Below are 23,709 nucleotides of genomic sequence, written 5' to 3'. Positions count from 1 at the left end.
GTCATAATTTAGTTTTAGAGTAAACTTGTGTTTAGAATTCCTGATAAATATGTATTCTAAATTCTGTTTCTTTAACATTTTTAATAGTAGAAAATGCTTTTCTTTTCTATTTTGGTCAAACACAAGTAAACTAGAAAAATGAACACTATATTATGTGTCGTAATATGTTTTATTTTCTTTTGTGTTTATTATTTTTTCTTTCATTTTATGAAATTAAAATAAGATTATCAGTTATTCCAAATGATTGTTAATTTAAAGTAGTACTCTAGCTTACTGACTTACAATTTACATATTACAAATAGTTTTCTTTGTTCTTGAGTTAGTGGATGCATATGAGGAGGGTAACAAATAGGAAAGGCGAAATTTATAAAATACATGATATTAAACTGAAAAAAATGATTGTCTTGGTATTTGCTTGCATTTACACTTTCAATTAAGGAAATGACTGATTTTGATTTTTCTTAAAACTTGACCTTTGGAAAAGTAAACTTAAAGGTTTGCGTGTGTGTGTGCGGGCATCATCATTCTTATAGAATTATAAAACCCAATTTGTAGACAGTTGAAAAGAGGGAAGCAAAAATCAGAGTGTGCAGTTAGATGGCACTGTGCTTTCCCTTTTCTGATGTGGGAGAAATGTTTTGTGCGTGGGTAATTTGGCCAATAAACATTAGGGGATAAATAGGTACAGGCAATTATCCAGGCTTTGAAGATCATTGTTTCTACAGGCAGATTGATAGAAAATGTATATAAAAATACAGTTCAAGCATTGCTGCTATCTATACTTAGTTTACAAGCAATTTAATATTCAATTATCAAAGCAGTTTCAAAACAACCCTTTAGGGAAGCAGAACAAAGCATAACCAGTTTTGCAGATCAGGGAAAAGGAATGATTTCATTATCACTCCTTTTCACCAACCCTGCATCTCATGCCCTAACTTTTATAGCTGGTGTGCTCTGACAAGTTCTTTGGACCCTTTAATCCAGATTTCTTTTCAAGTTCCCTTGAATTCTCTGCTCTGCATTGATTTTAGCAAATAAACTTAAAGCTCTGTTAGAAGTCATCTTCACATTTTGCCATAAAATCTTGAGTTTGCAAAATGGCTAACGTGATAAAGGTTTGGTTCAGTTCAGTTCAGTTCAGTTGCTCAGTTGTGTACGACTCTTTGTGACCCCATGGACTGCAGCATGCCAGGCTTCCCTGTCCAAAACCAACTCCCAGAGCTTACTCAAGCTCATCTCCACTGAGTCATTGATACCATCCAACCATCTCATTCTCCTTCGTCCCCTTAACCTCCCACCTTCAATCTTTCCCACCCATCAGGGTCTTTTCAATGAGTCAGTTCTTCACATCAGGTGGCCAAAATATTGGAGTTTCAGCTTCAGCATTAGTCCTTCCAATGAACACTCAGGACTGAACTCCTTTAGGATGGACTGGTTGGATTTCCTTGCAGTCCAAAGGACTCTCAAGAGTCTTCTCCAACACCACAGTTCAAAAGCATCAATTCTTCAGCACTCAGTTTTCTTTATAGTCCAACTCTCACATCCATACATGACTACTGGAAAAAGCAAAGCTTTGATTAAATGGACCTTTGTTGGCAAAGTAATATCTCTGCTTTATAATATGCTGTCTAGGTTGGTCATAACTTTTCTTCCAAGGAGCAAGCATCTTTTAATTTAGTGGCTGCAGTCACCATCTGCAGTGATTTTAGAGCCCCCTAAAATAAAGTCCAATAGAAGCAAGGTCTGATGCTGTAAAGAGCAATATTGCATAGGAACCTGGGATGTCAGGTCCATGAATCAAGGCAAATTGGAAGTGGTCAAACAAGAGATGGCAAGAGTGAATGTCAACATTCGAGGAATCAGTAAACTAAAATGGACTGGAATGGGTGAATTTAACTCAGATGACCATTATATCTATTACTGCGGGCAGGAATCCCTCAGAAGAAATGGAGTATCCATCATGATCAACAAAAGATTCTGAAATACAGTACTTGGATGCAATCTCAAAAACGACAGAATGATCTCTGTTCATTTCCAAGGCAAACCATTCAATATCACAGTAATCCAAGTCTAGGCCCCTAACAGTAATGCTGAAGAAGCTGAAGTTGAATGGTTCTTTGAAGACCTACAAAACCTTTTAGAACTAACACCCCAAAAAGATGTCCTTTTCATTATAGGGGACTGGAATGCAAAAGTAGGAAGTCAAGAAACACCTGGAGTAACAGGCAAATTTGGCCTTGGAATGTGGAATGAAGCAGGACAAAGACCAATAGAGCTTTGCCAAGAAAATGCACTGGTCATAGCAAACACCCTCTTCCAAAAACACAAGAGAAGACTCTACACATGGACATCACCAGATGGTCAACACTGAAATCAGATTGATTATATTCTTTGCAGCCAAAGATGGAGAAGCTCTATACAGTCAGCAAAAACAAGACCAGGAGCTGACTGTGGCTCAGACCATGAACTCCTTATTACCAAATTCAGACTTAAATTTAAGAAAGTAGGGAAAACCACTAGACCATTCAGATATGACCTAAATCAAATCCATTATGATTATACAGTGGAAGTGAGAAATAGATTTAAGGGCCTAGATCTGATAGATAAAGTGCCTGATGAACTATGGACGGAGTTTTGTGACATTGTATAGGAGACAGGGATCAAGACCATCCCCAAAGAAAAGAAATGCAAAAAAGCAAATGGCTGTCTAGGGAGGCCTTACAAATAGCTGTGAAAAGAAGAGAAGTGAAAAGCAAAGGAGAAAAGGAAAGATATAAACATCTGAATGCAGAGTTCCAAAGAATAGCAAGAAGAGATAAGAAAGCCTTCCTCAGTGATCAATGCAAAGAAATAAAGGAAAAGAACAGAATGGGAAAGACTAGAGATCTCTTCAAGAAAATTAGAGATACCAAGGGCACATTTCATGCAAAGATGGGCTCGATAAAGGACAGAAATGGTATGGACCTAACAGAAGCAGAAGATATTAAGAAGAGGTGGCAAGAATACACAGAAGAACTATACAAAAAAGATCTTCATGACCCAGATAATCACGATGGTGTGATCACTGACCTAGAGCCAGACATCCTGGAATGTGAAGTCAAGTGGGCCTTAGAAAGCATCACTATGAACAAAGCTAGTGGAGGTGATGGAATTCCAGTTGAGCTATTTCAAATCTTGAAAGATGATGCTGTGAAAGAGCTGCATTCAATATGCCAGCAAATATGGAAAACTCAGCAGTGGCCACAGGACCGGAAAGGGTCAGTTTTCATTCCAATCCCAAAGAAAAGCAATGCCAAAGAATGCTCAAACTACCGCACAATTACACTCATCTCACATGCTAGTAAAGTAATGCTCAAAATTCTCCAAGCCAGGCTTCAGCAATACATGAACCGTGAACTTCCTGATGTTCAAGCTGGTTTTAGAAAAGGCAGAGGAACCAGAGATCAAATTGCCAACATCCGCTGGATCATGGAAAAAGGAAGAGAGTTCCAGAAAAACATCTATTTCTGCTTTATTGACTATGCCAAAGCCTTTGACTGTGTGGATCACAATCAACTGTGGAAAATTCTGAAAGAGATGGGAATACCAGACCACCTGACCTGCCTCTTGAGAAACCTGTATGCAGGTCAGGAAGCAACAGTTAGAACTGGACATAGAACAACAGACTGGTTCCAAATAGGAAAAGGAGTATGTCAAGGCTGTATATTGTCACCCTGCTTATTTAACTTATATGCAGAGTACATCATGAGAAACGCAGGACTGGAAGAAACACAATCTGGAATCAAGATTGCTGGGAGAAATATCAATAACCTCAGATATGCAGATGACACCACTCTTATGGCAGAAAGTGAAGAGGTTCTAAAATGCCTCTTGATGAAAGTGAAAGAGGAGAGTGAAAAAGTTGGCTTAAAGCTCAACATTCAGAAAACCAAGATCATGGCATCCAGTCCAATCACTTCATGGGAAATAGATGGGGAAACAGTGGAAACAGTGTCAGACTTTATTTTTTGGGGCTCCAAAATCACTACAGATGGTGACTGCAGCCATGAAATTAAAAGATGCTTACTCCTTGGAAGGAAAGTTATGACCAACCTAGATAGCATATTGAAAAGCAGAAACATTACTTTGCCAACAAAGGTCCGTCTAGTCAAGGCTATGATTTTTCCTGTGGTCATGTATGGATGTGAGAGTTGGACTGTGAAGAAGGCTGAGTGCCGAAGAATTGATGCTTTTGAACTGTGGTGTTGGAGAAGACTCTTGAGAGTCCTTTGGACTGCAAGAAGATCCAACCGGTCCATTCTGAAGGAGATCAGCTCTGAGATTTCTTTGGAAGGAATGATGCTAAAGCTGAAACTCCAATACTTTGGCCACCTCATGCGAAGAGTTAACTCATTGGAAAAAACTCTGACTCTGGGAGGGATTGGAGGCAGGAGGAGAAGGGGACGACAGAGGATGAGATGGCTGGATGGCATCACTGACTCGAGGGACGTGAGTCTGAGTGAACTTCCGAGTTGGTGATGGACAGGGAGGCCTGGCGTGCTGCAATTCATGGGGTCACAAAGAGTCGGACATGACTGAGCGACTGAACTGAACTGAAAATAAAGTCTCTCACTGTTACCACTGTTTCCCCATCTATTTGCCATGAAGTGATGGGACGAGATGCCATGATCTTAGTTTTCTGAATGTTGAGTTTTAAACCAAATTTTTCCACTCCTCTTTCATCAAGAGGTTCTTTAGATCTTTGCTTTCTGCCGTAATGGTGGTTTCATCGGCATATGTGAAATTACTGATATTTCTTGTGGCAGTCTTGATACCAGCTTGTGCTTCATGGAGCCTGGCATTTTGCATGATGTACTCTACATATAAGTTAAATAAGCAAAGTGACAATATATAGCCTTGATGTACTCCTTTCCCGATTTGGAACTAATCTGTTGTTCCATGTCCAGTTCTAAAGGTTGCTTGTTGACCTGCATACAGATTTCTCAGGAGGAAGGTCAGGTGGTCTGGTATTCCCATCTCTTTAAGAACTTTCCACAGTCTGTTGTGATCCACACAGTCAAAGGGTTTGGTGTAGTCAATAAAGCAGAAATAGAAGTTTTTCTGGAACTCTCTTGCTTTTTCCATAATCCAACAGATGCTGGCAATTTGACCTCTGGTTCCTCTGCTTTTTCTAAATCCAACTTGAACATCTGGAAGTTCATGGTTCATGTATCGTTGAAGCCTGGCTTGGATAATTTTGAGCATTATTTGCTAGTGGGTGTGTGAGATGAGTGCAATTGTGCAGTAGTTCGAGCATTCCTTGTCATTGCCTTTCTTTGGGGTTGGAATGAAAACTGACCTTTTCCAGTCCTGAGGCCACTGCTGAGTTTTCCAAATTTGCTGGCATATTGAGTGCAACAGTTTCACAGCATCATCTTTTAGGATTTGAAATAGCTCAACTGGAATTCCATCACCTTTCCTAGCTTTGTTCGTAGTGATACTTCCAAAAGCCCACTTGACTTCACATTCCAGGATGACTGGCTCTAGGTGAGTGATCACAGCATTGTGATTATCTGGTTTGGTAGAGTGTCGATAATACATTAGATTGCATAGATGGCCTGGAGGTGGTTGTGTTGGTTGTAGAAGTAGTAGTGATATTCCTTTTTCTTATTAATGTCATAAATTTTATTGAGTCTTCACTTTGCACTGTAGGGTCAGGCTTTACCTATTTAGTTATCAGGATATCCCTTCAATTAAGAGATGAGAAAACTGAATGAGAATCAAAGAAATTAAGTAATAAGCTAGATCTTCACATCATGTGATTCAGATCTAACCATGACTGCATTGGACATGTCCTGACACATAGACATCACCAGATGGTCAACACCAAAATTGGATTGGTTATATTCTTTGCAGCCAAAGATGGAGAAGCTCTATAGAGTCAGCAAAAACAAGACCGGAAGCTGACTGTGGCTCAGATCATGAACTCCTTATTGCCAAATTCAGACTTAAATTGAAGAAAGTGGGGAAAACCACTAGACTATTCAGGTATCTCATAAATAAAATCAAATATGATTATACAGTGGAAGTGAGAAATAGATTTAAGGGACTAGATCTGATAGAGTGCCTGAAGAACTATGGACGGAGTTTTGTGACATTGTACAGGAGACAGGAATCAAGACCATCCCCAAGAAAAAAAATGCAAAATGGCGGTCTGAGGAGGCCTTACAAATAGCTGTGAAAAGAAGAGAAGTGAAAAGCAAAGGATAAAAGGAAAGACACAAGCATCTGAATGAAGAATTCCAAAGACGAGCAAAGAGAGATAAAAAAGCCTTCCTTGACGATCAGTGCAAAGAAATAGAGGAAAACAATAGAACAGGAAAGACTAGAGATCTCTTCAAGAAAATTAGAGATGCCAAGGGAACATTTGATGCAAAGATGGGCTCAATAAAGGACAGAAGTGGTATGGACCTAACAAAAGCAGAAGATATTAAGAAGAGGTGGCAAGAATACACAGAAGAACTATACAAAAAAGATCTTCATGACCCAGATAATCACGTAGGTGTAATCACTCATCTAGAGCCAGACATCCTGAAATGTGAAGTAAAGTAGGCCTTAGAAAGCATCACTACCAACAAAGCTAGTGGAGGTGATGGAATTCCAGTTGAACTATTTCAAATCCTGAAAGATGATGCTGTGAAAGTGCTGCACTCAATATGCCAGCAAATTTGGAAAACTCAGCAGTGGCCACAGGACTGGAAAAGGTCAGTTTTCATTCCAATCCCAAAGAAAAGCAATGCCAAAGAATGCTCAAACTACCGCACAATTACACTCATCTCACACGCTAGTAAAGTAATGCTCAAAGTTCTCCAAGCCAGGCTTCAGTGATACGTGAACCATGAACTTCCTGATGTTGAAGCTGTTTTTAGAAAAGGCAGAGGAACCAGAGATCAAATTGCCAGCATCCGCTGGATCATGGAAAAAGCAAGAGAGTTCCAGAAAAATATCTATTTCTGCTTTATTGACTATGCCAAAGCCTTTGACTGTGTGGATCACAATCAACTGTGGAAAATTCTTCAAGAGATGGGAATACCAGACCACCTGACCTGCTTCTTGAGAAACCTGTATGCAGGTCAGGAAGCAACAGTTAGAACTGGACATGGAACAACAGACTGGTTCCAAATAGGAAAAGGAGTTTGTCAAGGCTGTATATCGTCACCCTGCTTATTTAACTTATATGCAGAGTACATCATGAGAAACGCTGGACTGGAGGAAGCACAAGCTGGAATCAAGATTGCCAGGAGAAATATCTATAACCTCAGATATGCAGATGACACCACCCTTATGGCAGAAAGTGAAGAACTAAAGAGCCTCTTGATGAAAGTGAAAGAGGAGAGTGAAAAAGTTGGCTTAAAGCTCAACATTCAGAAAACTAAGATCATGCCATCCAGTCCCATCACTTCATGGTAAATAGATGAGGAAACAGTGGATGGAAATTGTGGCTGACTTTATTTTTTTGGGCTCCAAAATCACTGGAGATGGTGATTACAGCCATGAAATTAAAAGATGCTTACTCCTTGGAAGGAAAGTTATGACCAACCTAGATAGCATATTAAAAAGCAGAGACATTACTTTGGCAACAAAACTCCGTCTAGTTAAGGCTATGGTTTTTCCAGTAGTCATGTATGGATGTGAGAGTTGAACTATAAAGAAATCTGAGCACCGAAGAATTGATGCTTTTGAACTGTGGTGTTGGAGAAGACTCTTGAGAGTCCCTTGGCCTTCAAGGAGATCCAACCAGCCAATCCTAAAGGAGATCAGTCCTTGGTTTTCATTGGAAGGACTGATGCTGAAGCTGAAACTCCAATACTTTGGCCACCTGATGTGAAGAGCTGCCTCAGTGGAAAAGGCAATTTCCCACCTGATGCTGGGAAAGATTGAGGGCAGGAGGAGAAGGGGACAACAGAGGATGAGATGGTTGGATAGCATCACCGACTCAATGGACCTGGGTTTGGGTAGACTCTGGGAGTTGGTGATGGACAGGGAGGCCTGGCATACTGCGATTCATGGGGTTGCAAACAGTCGGACACAACTGAGTGACTGATCTGAACTGAACTGACTGCCTTTGATTAGCAGGCATCATTTTTTCCTTCACAGTAAGTGTGTGAAAAGCCTAAACTGATAATATGATTTATTTTTCTTTAAAAGGTCAATGATGATCTAAAAGTCACTTTATTTCATTTGTCTAATTTTGTCAGAGATAATAGGCCCTTGAGTCCTATAGCTTATCAGTGTTTTCTAATTGTCATCAGATGCCTCTTTTATTCGATCCTCCTAGCCACCTAATGAAGTAGGACAGATGGAATTACTTCCTGTTTTTACAGATGAGGGACCTAAAGCTCAAAGACTGGAAATGTTTGGCTCAGTTTCCATACTGGCAATTTCCTCCTCTAGCTTCTATAGCATTGTTTTCTTCACTAGGCTGAATTTGAAGAGTTAGAATAATTGCTTTATAACACACTCAGTGTTTTTACATGTCTGTGCACAAGTGGCTAGAATGTGGTGATATTTTGTGATTTCAGAGACTTTCTTTGTAGTAAGAAGAAACAAAAAAGACTCTTCAGATAATTTTAATGTGTTATTTTAGGCTAGAAAGAAACACTCTGGTCCCTGCAAAACCAAAAAAAAAAGATTTGGCATCTAAATGATAACCTTATTTGGTAAAGAAAAGGTCCAAACTCTTTACGTGCTAAAGTTTAACATCAAGACTTGACGTTTGTTTCAAATTATGCATGGTATTTTTACCATAATAGACTTTAGTGAAATAATTTCTAAGATACAATCATTGCCTGCAGATTGTTGTACTAAATTTTTTAAAGTTTAAGCAGAGTTGGCCAATGGAGAGGGCAATGGCACCCCACTCCAGTATTCTTGCCTGGAAAATCCCATGGATGGAGGATCCTGGAAGGCTGCAGTCCATGGGGTCGCTAAGGGTCGGACACGACTGAGTGACTTCACTTTCACTTTTCACTTTCATGCATTGGAGAAGGAAATGGCAACCCACTCCAGTGTTCTTGCTTGGAGAATCCCAGGGACAGAGGAGCCGGATAGGAGGCCGTCTATGGGATCACACAGAGTTGGACACGACTGAAGTGACTTAGCAGCAGCAGCAGCAGAGTTGGCCAAATATTATGAGACATTGTACTTCTCTAGGAAAATATTCTTTCCTGCCACTTTGACTTACTATTACAGAAGAAGCCAAAAATTGCCAAAGATAGACCTCATAGTGTATAAATATAGCACATTTTTATAAGTATAACATAGCGGAGTTCATGGATAGCAGGATGAGCACCACAGAAGCTAGTTAGAAATGCAGGGTCTCAGAACTCAAGCCTGTTGAATTAGCATCTGCATTTTAACAAGATATTCAGGTGATTTAACTGTCCGTTAAAGTCCTGAAAGCACAACAAAGGCTCCTTGACTCAACTTTACTTGTTGTTAATAATCAAGTTTAAAGTAAAACACTAACTCACAACTGTCTAGCAATGTCAGTATGATTACTTTTATGGGTGAAGAAACCAAGGCAAGAAGTTAAATAACTTGTTCCTGCTGCTGCTGCTGCTGCTGCTGCTAAGTCACTTCAGTCATGTCCGACTCTGTGCGACCCCACAGACGGCAGCCCACCAGGCTCCCCCGTCCCTGGGATTCTCCAGGCAAGAACACTGGAGTGGGTTGCTATTTCCTTCTCCAATGCATGAAAGTGAAAAGTGAAAGTGAAGTCGCTCAGTCGTGTCCGACCCTCAGCGACCCCATGGACTGCAGCCCACCAGGCTCCTCCATCCATGGGATTTTCCAGGCAAGAGTACAGCGCCCATAATGCAGAGCTGCCTTTGAACGCAATTTTTCTTGATTCCAAAACCCTTGCTGGTCCCATAGGACCTGTGGCTCCTAAAACTGAGTGTGTCTCATGTTGGAGCCATTTCTTTCTTTTCAGTTTCCATGTTTGTGGAGCCACATTGCTGTAGATTTTCTAAAGTCATCTGTAGCCACACACACACACACACACACACACACACACACACATACACACATGTATACAAACAACTTTAATAAATAATCTCACTGGTTTTATTCTTTATGCTTTTTCCTATGCCATCTTTATACATGATGAGCTTCTAATATTTTTCCACAAGACTTTTCTTATGAGAATAACCTAGTTGTCCTGAAGGAATTTAAATAAATGCAAGATTTGGTTTGTTTTGGAATATATTTCCTTTGTGTGAGCACATAAATAATACAGGTGTGTGGGTATGAGTGTGGATGTATGTATGTCTTTGGGAAACTCTTTTTCAGAATGGTAGTGAAAGGTAGACATTCATGACTCTGAAATGCAACCTAATTGATAAAAAATGTGACCTTGTTCCAGGGTGCAAAAATATTTTAGGAGAATCAAAAAATGGATGTCCCAAAATCCAATGGTTCTCGACAAGTCAGCTTTCCCAGAGCTGGAGGAGTCAGACTGCTATACTGGCCCCTTCAGCCGTGCACGGATTCACCAGTGAGTTCCCATATCTTTTCTCCCAGCATCTCTTGAAATCACCCTTTTGCTCTTTACATAATTGGCTCTCACATTTATTTCATGCAACTCTTTCTGCATTGGGAGAGTAGGACATGAAGGGAAAGGGAGAAACATTGCTTATCGCTGAAGTACTGAAAACAAAATAAGCTAGCTCCTCGCTTGGAAAGTGCAGTATGGGGGAATGACATCAATTGTTAATGTGTTCTATTTGGAACCACATTGCTTAAGGTAGCACAAAATTTATGGGAGGCAAAAGACAATCTCTTCTTGTTTCATGCTCAACAAGAAATACAAGGATATCTAGGCTTCCTTATAAACTGAAAGATATTAAAATGAATATTTGATAATGCCCTGTATTATTTATAACTGTAGCCAAATGATTTTCTTTTAAGAAGAGCGTTTCTCTTCTGATTTACTATACTTTACATGCATTCATTTTAAGGGGAAAAATGCATGGATGACTACCCAGGACCTTATAACTGTTGCTAGATTCTGTGGTCTGCTTTGAATATTAAAACCAATCCCCTTAATCTTCCCAGCTTCATAATTAACAATAAGGACACCTTCTTCAGCAATGCTACTCGAAGCAGAATAGTCTATCACATGCTGCAGCACACCAAATATGAAAATGGAATATCAAAAGTGGGTAAGAACACTAATTCAAAATGCAATATGGTATTTACTTTTACTAATTACACTCAGAAGTATTTTTTGACTACTGAAGCTTTGCATTCTTGCATTAGATATGAGGATATAATGCAGTGAACAAATTCTCAACCTTCTTTTTTTCAGCCTTTAATGAAAGAAAACAAAATAAAACAAAGCTTTTTTAAGGGCATATGGCAACATGTATTGAAATGTGAAATGTTCAAAAACTTTGGAACATAGACTTTATTTCTTGAAATTTATTCCAAGAAAAAAATCTGACTCTTGAATAATGATATATGTAGATATTTGTCCACTGTGGCTTTGTAAACAGAAAATAGAATAGAGTACTCTACTCCAGTAGAGTAATACTGGCGATACTTTGTCCACTAGGATATATCCACATAATGTATCCATTAAAAATGATGTGATTTGATTCACTCAACTCAAATGTATTCAGCATCTATTATACTCTACATATTATAAAATATATATGACATAGACCCTTTACTGATGGAGATTGAGAATTAGTATCAGTTCTCTATTTGTTGACTTTGAAAGGCAGCTGAAAGCAATTATTAAGCTGAAAAAATTATTACAAAACTATAAGTCTAATATAATTCCATTTCCTAAACACAGATGAAAAAAATCTAGACTCTATATGAAATATTTTAGAGGTTATCTCTGAAAGGTGAGATTATACCTAACTTTAGCTTTCTAAACATCTGTGTTGTTTGAATGTTTAGCACTGTGCTACAGCATGTCTGATGCAACAGAAAATTGAGAAAGTATCACCAGGGAAAATTAAGTAAAATTGCAAAGTTTACACAGAGCAAAGCAGAAAACAGCAGGTATCAGATGAGCTGGCCATTTGTTAGGGTGAAAAAGATGGCTGAAGAAATAGAGTGTTAGTCACATTCTAAAAACTTTTAAAAATAAAGAGTTGATAGCCAATGGAAACTTGTACTAATATCTACTAATTTGCATTCAAATAGAATGCCACATTGGTAAAATGAACTATGTTTCAAGTCATCCAAAGAGGAATGTTCAGACTTTGGTTCTCTTCTGATTAATAATTAATTTATTATCTAGCAGTCAAAATAATTACTTTAAGCACTAAATCTTTATTAAAAATTTTACAGTTAATCAGATGTTTTCTAAATAAGAAATATAGAGAAATCCAGACTGTAAACTACAAACGTGTCTAAATGATAGCACTATGTGCTTATGTAGTCTTTAAAGATAAAATTGACATTTAAATGATTCATGCACTTTGTCAAACATGCAATAAACAGAGAAGGGTATAAAAATAAAATTTAAAAATTGGCACTGTTACAAAATAGTGCTAAATTTACATACATACATATATATCTCATAATTAGAATTATCCAATGTTTACAATTTTCTGTCCTTTTCAAAATTACCATTATGTATATTTTCTCAAGCCCTTAGTATGCCTGAAAACATTATTGTAAATAGCTATAAATACTCTGTTATAAGCATTCATCAAACTGCAGTCATTTACCAAGCCCTAATATAATTGTTTGGACCCTAATAATGAAGCAATTCCCTAATTTTGATGTATCAGATCAAATCAGATCAGTCGCTCAGTCATGTCCGACTCTTTGCGACCCCATGAATCGCAGCATGCCAGGCCTCCCTGTCCATCACCAACTCCTGGAGTTCACTCAGACTCACGTGCATTGAGTCAGTGATGCCATCCAGCCATCTCATCCTCTGTCGTCCCCTTCTCCTCCTGCCCCCAATCCCTCCCAGCATCAGAGTCTTTTCCAATGAGTCAACTCTTCGCATGAGGTGGCCAAAGTGCTGGAGTTTCAGCTTTAGCATCATTCCTTCCAAAGAAATCTCAGGGCTGATCTCCTTCAGATTCTTTACTAATGTAAATGATATTGCAATAAAAATTTCTCCTCAGAAAAGTTTTATCAATATCTAGTCTTCCCAAAACGATATGAGAGAGTCCATTTCACTACACTCTCATTGGGTCAGAAGAAATTTTAAAAAGAGTCACATATTGCTATTTATTCTCTTTGGATCAGCATTAAAGAATTAAACATTTCTTGATATGCAATCTCCTTTTGAGACATTTTTTCTTGAGGAAAAACAAGTTGTTCCAGGTTCATCTACCTCCAAATAAGTTGGTAATAAAATGCCCACATTTAATGATATGGCAAAGTGCCATCTGTTAGCACCTTGCAAAGCTCCATTTATTATTGTTATAAGGACACAATTAGACTCTTAGATTCAGTCTCTTTCACAGTGTCACTGTCCTTGTAGGTGGTACAGCTGTGGAAGTCATTTGGGATATTTTATTTTAAAATTAATTTATTGATCCAAGTATTATGTATGTTGCTTCAGAGGGAATTCTTCAATTAAACTAACTCAGTTAATGTTCTATTCTTCTCTTTCCAGGTATCTGTAAACTTATAAACAATGGCTCATATATAGCAGCTTTTCCCCCACATGAGGTAATTTTAAAGAACAATTTCCATTAAAAAAAAAATTTCTCCTGTTCAATGCTTGGTCTCATTTTTTTTCAGTTAAGTCTAGCTGCCTTATTCCAGGAGGGTTCAATTAAGTGAGTGGCCCTGGACCTTTCTGAGACCCCCATTATAATCTGTGCCTGTGCACTGGTTCTATATTCCTTCTGCAGTTTGCCCTGTACCAGGAATCCCAGCCTCGGAGGGAACGCGTGGACGTGGCTCAGCCACTCTGACCAGACTGTTCCAGCATAGAGCTCCAGGCTTGACGCAGCTTGGAATTCACACAGCTGTGAAACAGGGCAGATTCTGGTCTGTGCCTACTGCCTTGGGATACCTGAAAGCCCAAGGAAAACCTCAACCCCAACCCTACACCCCATTATTTACCTGATTTTCTGCCATATTATTGCTTCTTCCAGTTTTCAGTAGGTCATGTTGTGGTAGACTCTGCCTGTTGAGTCATTAACGATACATAAATCAGTTTTAAACTCCCTCCCCCAACATAACACATGCACACACACACACACACACGCACACACACACACACACACACACATAATATTCTTTTTTAAGGCAGTTTTGCATTTTAAAATAAGAACAAAGTATTTAGGGGTTTAATGTGTGTGTTTTCAAAGCCCAGCAGTCTTCTATTTTTAAAGGCTGAGAACTCAGAACCTAATCGCTATACCAGAGGAATTCACAGTCTAATATAACTCATAAAAGGTAAAATGTATTGAGCACTTCCTGTTTGGTACTGAGCTGTTATTTATATGGACTATCTCATTTAATCCTTGCGAACAACCCTTTGAGATGGGCAATAATATTGACCCTATTTTATAGATAGACCATTGAGTCTGAGAAAAGTTAAGTATTAATGGCACAGTTTTGAACCTAGGCATCCAGACTTCAATGCTTCTATTCATTATGGTATACCTACTGATATTAGGAATAGAAATGACGATAGCAGATAATGTGTTAGAGTGTTTCATAAAACAGGTCCTATGCGTGAATATTCCCATTCATCTGACAGTAACCCTGGAGAGGAGATATTATTTTGCCCTTGCAGAGAGACAGAAACATGGCTCAGAAATTAAAAACCATGTCCAATACAACTTAGTCAGTAAGTGGTGAAGTGTTTGGAGTGTGAGTCCCCACAGGAGCTTCTATAGCACATCGTTTGTTTTCTTATTTTAAATACTTTTTCTACCTAAGTAGTCTGTGTTCTGACAGTTTTTATTTTTTGACAGTTTCTTATGTGAAATTTGGAACCTATTAGGAATAGGTTGGAGAAGGAAATGGCAACCCACTCCAGTATTCTTACCTAGAGAATCCCATGGACAGAGGAGCCTGGAGGGCTGCCATCTATGGGGTCGCACAGAGTCCGACACGACTGAAGCGACTTAGCAGCAGCAGCAGCAGCAGGAATAGGTTGTAAATAATAGTCATTTTCCCATTTATTCTTGTAATTTTGTAGAAAAACTAACATATGGTACGCATATACAAAATTACAGGTACAAATATACAAAATGACCGAAAACAATATTGTTGAAATACAGGCAATGAAAATAAAGCGGCAAGTCAATAAAATGGACTCGGGAAGGCTATTACTTGAAGAAAGAAAAACAAAGCTTATTTAGAGGAAAATGGAGTCAATGGACTCTTTAATTTGAATAAGGGCACTCACAGTTTTAGACCTCCTTTTTCCTTCATGCAAGAGTGTTATTAATATCAGTCTTATACTTTTACCACAGTTGAGATTTATTTTTTGCTTACAAAAAAGACAATAGCAAGAGGGGAGAAAGAGACATTTCCAGGGAAATTTGGCACAACAATGAAGAAAGGGAAGGAGAGGAGTATATATATGAGAAAGACTGCCTAGGTAGAATTGATAATCCCACCAATTATGAGTAGTGGAGACAAAAGAAAAGTGTGTTGGCTGGATGAGGGGGCTGATCATGGAAAAGGTAGGGATCAAGGTGTGTACATAGTCCTGTGAAAATACATGGTTGAGCAGGAGTCTGAACTTTGGTCCGTTTTCTCTTGCAGTTCATCTCATGTCACTGTCATCCCAGAAATTTGTGGTTCATTGAGATTAATGAGTAGAAGTCAGACAATGATGTACTAGAGATTCTGAAAGTTAGCATCTTAAATCCAGGAAATGCCTACATCTAACCATTGAGGCTGGCAAGGAAAGTCATGTATTTTAGAAGGATTATCAGGAATGATTTAAAGAAACCTGAGATTTTGATTTACCTTCCCGTCTCAGGGCAAGCTATCTTAATGGGTAGGCCAATTTCAAAAGAAAACAAACTTTTCTCAAGCGGATGTCTTAAGCATCTTGATCTTTCCTCCCATCTCCTTAGCTTCCAATCTTTAAGCACCTTGGGTTCCCTTAGGAAAGAAAACTCTGAGACTGCACACTAACTGTACTTCTGCTTTTACCTGATTAATTTATTTTGTTAGAAGTGAAAGTGAAAAGTGAAAGTAGCTCAGTTGTGTCTGACTCTTTGCGACCCCATGGACTATGCAGTCCAGGGAATTCTCTAGGCAAGAACACTGGAGTGAGTAGCCATTTCCTTCTCCAGGGGATCTTCTTAACCCAGGGATCGAACCCAGGTCTCCAGCATTGCAGGCAGATTCTTTGCCAACTGAGCTATCAGGAAAACCTGGAAGTGAGAAAAACAGAAGCAAAATCCATATGAACCTTTCATTTCAGCCTTGAGGCACCTGCAGACCATAAATCAGGTGCCATTTTTTCTTCATAGGATCTCACCGCCCTGATTGCCTAGAAGGATGTTAGTTTGACACTGTTCAACTGCCAGAGTATAGCAAACATCTATAAAATTAACTAACAGTGATTTTGTACTTCTTATGTGCCTGACATTTTATAGCTATACGCCAAGTGGGTCCTCACAAAACCTCTTCTATATTGATATATCATCAATATTTATTCTTATCCCCATAATCTAAGTGAGGTAACTGAAACATAACTTGACTAGCTTTAAATTTTCATCAAACATGTCATAAAAGTAGAATCACACATCAAAGTGAGCAGAGGAACTTCATTAAGTTCTGTGTCTAAGTTTTGATTCAGAAAATAAAATTATTATATCTATTGTCCTTTTTTATTATAGAAGCAGAGCAGTTCAGCCTTCAGGGAACACTTTCTTCCAAAAGACAGATATATTCTATGTTTCTGAAACTGCATATGACAGATTTTTGAGAGGCGATATAAAGAATTTTAAAACACAATTCCATTTTTGGAATATCTTATCTGAAGTAAGTTTTAAAAATTCTAGAATTTAAAAACATGGCTAAAACTGGTGACATATCTCTTATACTTTAAACACTTTTAATTAAAATATAGTTGATTTACAATATTATATTAATTTCATGTGTACAGTGTAGTGATTCTTTTAGACGGGGAGCACTTATTTAATGAACATTTACTCTTTTCATTAGCTTCTATTAATGAAGTAAATATTTTCTGGGACTGGATAGCTTATCAAAGCAGAATAAGACTCAGTTTCTGAACTAAAGGCTATAGCAATTTCTCTTGATGATGATGAAGACATTGTGTTTATTAAAAGACCTCAAGTTTCAAACAAACCTAAAGTCTAATTTAAGTAAAAGGGATTTCATTGGGTTAAAAAAGGAATTTAAGAAAAGTTTTAAAGAACTATCAGAATATTTTCAATAAAAGATATATATATATATATATATATATATATAAAAATGCATTTACTGCATCACTTCAGTGATGGGCTTATGTTTATAATCCTGAAGCTTCTAATAAGGTTTTAAATTATTTTGTAAGAAAAAAAAAGCAAAAGCAATTCCTAGTAATACACATTTCACTAAAAGAATGTGTATCAACTCATTTTATTTGTTTCAGGGAGCCTATAAGAGTAGCCAACCCATCAAAACCCACGGACCTCAGAATAACAGACATCTATTATATGAACGCTGGGCACGCTGGGGAATGTGGTACAAGCATCAGCCCCTGGATTTAATCAGGTAGGTCCTGGGGATAGATCAATAATGGAATACATATTATGCTGTTTTCTCAGCATTGTCTTAGATTTGGAATTATTTTCTTTACCCACCAAATCATCTGTATCAGTCAGGGTTGAACAAGAGAAAAAAAAAAGGCCACTACCATCTTTTCAATAAAAGCAACGATTTAGGGAATTAGTTTCTCAAGGGATGGGAAAACTGAGAACTCAAACAGGAATGTGAGGCATGTTAAACCAAAAATTAACACAGCAGACAAATGCTAACGACCCTTAATGCTGAAGGAAAAATGGGATGAAGTGTATTTCAGAGGTTATTACCTGAACCCTTTGGTAGGAGCTTTGCTATTGATGATTAGGACTGTCTGCAGAGATGTGAAGTGTTGAGAGTCAAGCCAGAGAGAATTATAGGCGGCTCAGTGGTAAAGAATCTGCCTGCCAATGCAGGAGACACTGGAGACACAGTATGATCCCTAGGTTGGGAAGATCCCAGGGAGCAGGGCGTGGCAACCCACTCCAGTATTCTTGCAGGAAAATCCTATGGACAGAGGAACCCGATGGGCTGTAGTCCACCAACTCATAAAGAGTCAGACACGACTGAGCACACACACAATTCACAACAAATTATGGCTGCTCTGGGGAGAGCCCTGAGAATGGCCAGGAGAGGAGATAAGATACAGGCTTCTTCCATCCTTCCACCTCTGAGACTTTCAGTACCTCCTAGTGTGAGTTAGCAGCAATTTACAAGGGAATCTGTATGATCTACTTCCCAGTGAAAGAAGGGCAGGCAGAAAATAGATCTGAGAACAAATAGAAAGGTGGCCGGCATAGCATCTCTGCATATATTTATCTTTCAATGAAGATTTAATGAGTATCTATTTTATTCCAGGAGGTATAGCCTAGTGAGTAACTGCTCACAACTTGAATTAGTCTTGAAATAGTGTTATATTCACAATTTATTTTATTCTGATGGAGGATGATTTGTTCTTATTTTTAAAAATCAGGAAATATATATTAAAGAGACTTACATCCCCAGCTAACTAGAAATACTTATAGGATAAAAATTTTAAAATAGCATTCATATTATAAGATTATATGTGTTGATGAGATGTTCATGAATTATAAACATCAAGAATAACTCAAAACCGTATCATTGTCCTAATAGGAAATGGATAGAACAGACAGAATCAAGGGAGAGTTTGAAGATAATTTAATAAAAGAATTTAATATACAGAAGCGTAAATAGGGTCAAGAGAGCCATGAGATGATGATGATGCGTCCGCCTACTGGTGTGCATGTGTGCTCAGGGGCTCCTTCGTGTCCGACTCTTTGCGACTCTATGGAATGCAGCCCACCAGGTTCCTCTGTCCATGGGATTATCCTGGCAAGAATACTGGAGCAGGTTGTGATTTCCTTCTCCAAGGGGATCTTCCTGACCCAGGGACTGAACCTGTGTTTCCTGTATCTTCTTGCATTGACAGGCATATTCTTTACCACTGAGCCGCCAGAGAAGCCCAGGTGGAGAGTGAGGGAGTATCAGTTCATTTTCTTTTTTTATAAACAACCATTTCTAAGCATGTGTTTGTGTTTGTTTTCATTTTAAGAATGAACTCTAACATTTTAGTAACTAAAGCCTTTTAGCCTGTTTTTCCAAAGAAAATATTGAAATCTGGAAAAAAATACATAAAAAAAAATGGTCTGCTACAAAACCTGCTTAAGATAGATGTGTGACTTTTTTTCCTAATGTCTTTCAATAGACACTGGAAGGATTTAAGTGTAAAAACTAAATGAAACAATTCACTCTAAAAAGAGTTCAACTTAACATTCGTTTTTATGATAAAAGTTATTTCAACAGCGGAATCCTATCGTCAAATGAAACATAGCATAGACTGTGCTGTGCTAAATTGCTTCAGTCCTGTCCGACTCTTTGTGACGCTATGGACTGTAGCCTGCCAGGTTCCTCTGTCCATGGGATTCCCCAGGCAAAAGCACTGGAGGGGGTTTCCATTCCCTTCTCCAGGGGATCTTCCCAACCCAGGGATGAAACCTGCATCTCTTAGGTCTCCTGCACGGGCAGGTGGGCTAACGCCACAGGGGAAGCCCCATAACACAGGATACCAGTATATACAACATAAAAAGAGAGTGACTCCAGTTGAAGTGTGATGGCGTGACACCAGCAGCAACCCCCTGTTCCTCCTTGCCCTGTTGTGGTCTTAAAGAAATTGAATAGAGCTCCTAAGAGATTGTGACTACCCATGTTCTAGATTAAGGATATTTTCATTAGCCTTCTTTGCTTGGAACTAGTTTCTTCTCTTGAAACAGATCTGAAATTTGCTATAACTTAGGTAATTGCACTCTTGTCAAATAACGTCGTTGCTCCTCTTAACCTTCGATAATGTATAATTAAAAATCTTGGTATAATACTTTGTCTGTGCAGTCCTCTATAATCATCATCATAAAAATGTTAGTAATATGTGCCAGAACCATACTCCACCCCACAGAACACTTGTTTGAAGGAACAAGTAGCTTTGTTAGAATACCTGCTAATATTATAAGCTTCATTTCAGAGTAGAACACTTCCATTATAAAAGAAATAAATAGGCTTTTGATCTATGTCTCCTACGAGAAATCAATGAAAAAAGCAAAAAATTAGATAAATGATGCTCAGTAGAGGATGATTTCATGTCTACACTAGATAGAATACACACACACTTTAGTTGGCACAATACAGAGAATGGAGTAGAAAGAGAATGATTTTTGAGAGGGAAGTCTTACTGAAGGAAAAAAAAATAACAAGAGAATTTTCTTTCCAGTAAGAATTTTTGCCCAGAGAGGTATTCCCGAATGAACTATAAAACACTAATCTCTAAAACTAGTACTGGGACAAAAGTGTGTTAAGTAATTATTTTTAGAAGATGGAGACCAAACACCAGTGCAGAATTCAAGAAATGTCATTTCTTACTGGCGCCATGTAAATTGTGATGGTTAATATTGGCAGTGACATGGTGAAGAGTAACTGAGAAGTTGTTGGAACCATCTTGTTCATCTGCTGTGTCAATATGAAATGTTAACCAAGTGAATGGAAATAAAATACATTCATTCCCTTTGTTTCATTCAACAGAATACTTCCTGGGGTGGGTGCTAGTGAAACAAGATACAGGTCCATTTTCAAGTAGCTTGTAGTCATAGGGGGAGGGTAAGGAATGGGGGAGTCATGAAGCTTTATGAGTTTAGGATACTGAAACGTGGGTCAAGGGAGTGTGGGAGCAAGACCAGGGACATCTAACCCAGGTTTGAAGTGAAGTCAGGGCAGGCTTCCTGGAAGAAGTGATATAAAGGACAGAATAAGTATAAGCCAGACAGGAGAAGAGGGTGAAATGTAGTCTTCCAAAGTGAGGAAACAGCCTTAACCAAGAAAAGAGTCATGTGCTCCAGGAACGGCAGAGTTGAATTTTGTTGAGGAAGATGTGTGACAAAATTGTGCAGATTGTGTCTGGCATGAGGGAATCTGGCCAAGAGTGCAGACAGAGACTGAATTCAAGTCTGCTTTCAGCAACTACCCAGAGGGAGACACTTTTCTAATTTATGCCAAAGCAGTATGGTTTAGCACAGCTCTGTGTGGGGGAAACAAAAAGGATTCTACTAAGAGGATGAAGAAAAGCAAGAACTGGCTTATGAAAAGCTTTATGAGCCATGTTAAGAAGTTTGACACAGAAATAAATAGATTTTGCAAAATTGCTCCTATAAAGGCAACATTCAAAACAAACTATTACCATCACTGGATTTATTAAGCAAGGCTATTATGATATCCCAGATGGAGCTGAGGAGGAACTGAGCTGGAACCTCAACTGTTTATCTGAAAGTCATATTAGGTGCGGCATTAATAACTGTAGTATTCCTTAGGTTGCCATAAGCTAAGAATTTGCTTTCTTGCACAGGCTGTACTTTGGTGAGAAGATTGGATTATACTTTGCTTGGCTGGGGTGGTATACTGGAATGCTGATTCCTGCAGCCATTGTTGGCTTGTGTGTGTTCTTCTATGGAATATTAACAATGAATGCAAGTCAAGTAAGGTAAGCTATTAACAGACTTACTAAACAGCTTGGCCTTCTGATTAGATCAAAACTTTATAATAATGCTGATTGAAAAATAAATGATTTTTTTATTTACAATAAAATTTGTACTACAATTTGTTTTTATTTTTGCAGGGGGGAGGCACCATAAAAAGGCCATTCCTATTTTTTATATGCAGATTATCTTGGATAAATTCTAAGACTGTTTCTCTTTATGCCAAATTTCTCTTTCTAGTATATGACTAATAATAATTCAACAATGCAATAGACCATTCTATGTAATTTAAATTTGCATATAGTCTTTGGTAGTCTGAAATACTCTCTCAATATAGTAATTCAAATAATTATAATAGATACAATTCTTTAAACACTTAAGATATACAAAGACCTTCCAAGCACACTGTTTCATTTTATACAACTTTCACTACCAGCCTTGGAGATGAGTTTTCCTTTCAGCACCTGAGCGAATCTTACATAGCTCAAGATATCTGAACAAAATGTTGTTGTTGTTTATTGCTTAGTCATGTCCGACTCTTTTGTGATCCCATGGACTGTAGCCCACCAGGCTCCTTTCTCCATGGATTTCTCAGGCAAGAATATTGGAGTGGGTTGCCATTTCCTCCTTCAGGGGCTCTTCCTTACCCAGGGATCGAACCTGAGTCTCCCAGTCTCCTGTATTGCAGGTGAATTTGTACCATGTAAATCCCATCCTAAGTGGTCTCCTGTCATGACAACATAAAGTTACTTTCTACTTTCTTTTTATTCTCGAAGGGAATAGAATTTATAAAAGATTTTCGCATCAACTTAAAGTATCAAAATGGTAGTAAATAAGATTTTGAGAAATAACAAATGTTTATCAGAATGATGGTTTTTCTGTTAAAGTTTAAATGACTCAACATTTGGATATAGAAACAATATGAAATTATTCGGGCTTCCCAGGTGGTGCAGTGGTGAAGAGTCTCCCTGCCGATGCAGGAGATGCAAGAGATGTGGGTTCAATTCTTGGATCAGGAAGGTCCCAAGGAATAGGAAATGGCAACCCATTCCAGTATTCTTGCCTGGAAAATTCCATGGACAGAGGAGACTGGCAGGCTACAGTCCAGAGGGTCACAAAGAGTCAGACACAATTGAGTACGCAACACACACAATGATAGTATTCAGCAGAAGTAAGAGTCACCTTGGCATTAAAAAATCCTCTTAATAGCGTGTTCTATTTACTGTGCCAAAGGGACTTCATCAAGTTCAACCTTGTATGATACAATTCAAAATATGATAAAGCATTTTTGCTCTCCTTAAAAGCTCAGTACTTTTTTCTCTTTTGGTTCATCTTTTAACCATGGCCATGCTACTGGGTGGTAATTATGACAGTTAATGGGACCATAACATGCATTTCCTTGAATTTTCTTTGTATATTTGTGTACATGCACACATACACACACACACATGTACACACTGCCTTATAAATAATGCAGATATATTTGCGTAACAATTTTGCCTAAAAACAAAATATTTTCATTGTTCCAGAGTTGAAGCCTATTCCATAACCAAATTCCTTGATTTGGTATCTCAGAATCCCCTTGTTCTTCAGGAAGGCCAAATGGTAATTAGCATGAAAACAAACACCTAATGTTCAAAAGCATTTCTTCTAGTAACAGGCTTATTTCAGAGTTTTGCCAACTCACCACCAATCTAGAAGGCAGCACCCTCCTGGATAAACATGCACCCACTGAAGACATTCGTCCTCCTTTGGGTGTTTCTTTATATGCTATTTTTGCATTTATTGCCTTTACTTTCGGTGTCAGACCCTATAAATCACTGCCAAAACTGAGTTCAAGGAACTTACCCCTAAGTTTTCTATTAGTAGTTTCGCAGCTTCAGCTCTTAAGTTAAATCTTTAATCTATTTTGGGTTAGCTTCTGTAT

The 23,709-nt window shown here is 38.3% G+C and overlaps 1 protein-coding gene across 4 annotated transcripts in view; it reads left to right on the top strand.

Annotated features, from left to right (window-relative positions):
- ANO3 (anoctamin 3) overlaps positions 1-23,709 on the top strand; it is a 452,499-nt gene that overhangs the window by 328,363 nt on the left and 100,427 nt on the right. For all 4 annotated transcript variants that reach the window (XM_025266342.3, XM_025266344.3, XM_025266346.3 and 1 more), the window contains 5 exons: positions 10,406-10,537; positions 11,098-11,204; positions 13,634-13,689; positions 17,597-17,718; positions 21,653-21,787. In XM_025266342.3, coding sequence (XP_025122127.1) covers positions 10,406-10,537; positions 11,098-11,204; positions 13,634-13,689; positions 17,597-17,718; positions 21,653-21,787 — 552 coding nt within the window. The remainder of the gene's footprint in view (positions 1-10,405; positions 10,538-11,097; positions 11,205-13,633; positions 13,690-17,596; positions 17,719-21,652; positions 21,788-23,709) is intronic.

This window comes from Bubalus bubalis, chromosome 16 (assembly GCF_019923935.1).
Source record: "Bubalus bubalis isolate 160015118507 breed Murrah chromosome 16, NDDB_SH_1, whole genome shotgun sequence".
NCBI classification, from domain to species: Eukaryota; Metazoa; Chordata; class Mammalia; order Artiodactyla; family Bovidae; genus Bubalus; species Bubalus bubalis.
The sequence above is the reverse complement of the archived record's forward strand: the minus strand, read 5'-3'. Positions and strand labels throughout refer to the sequence as shown.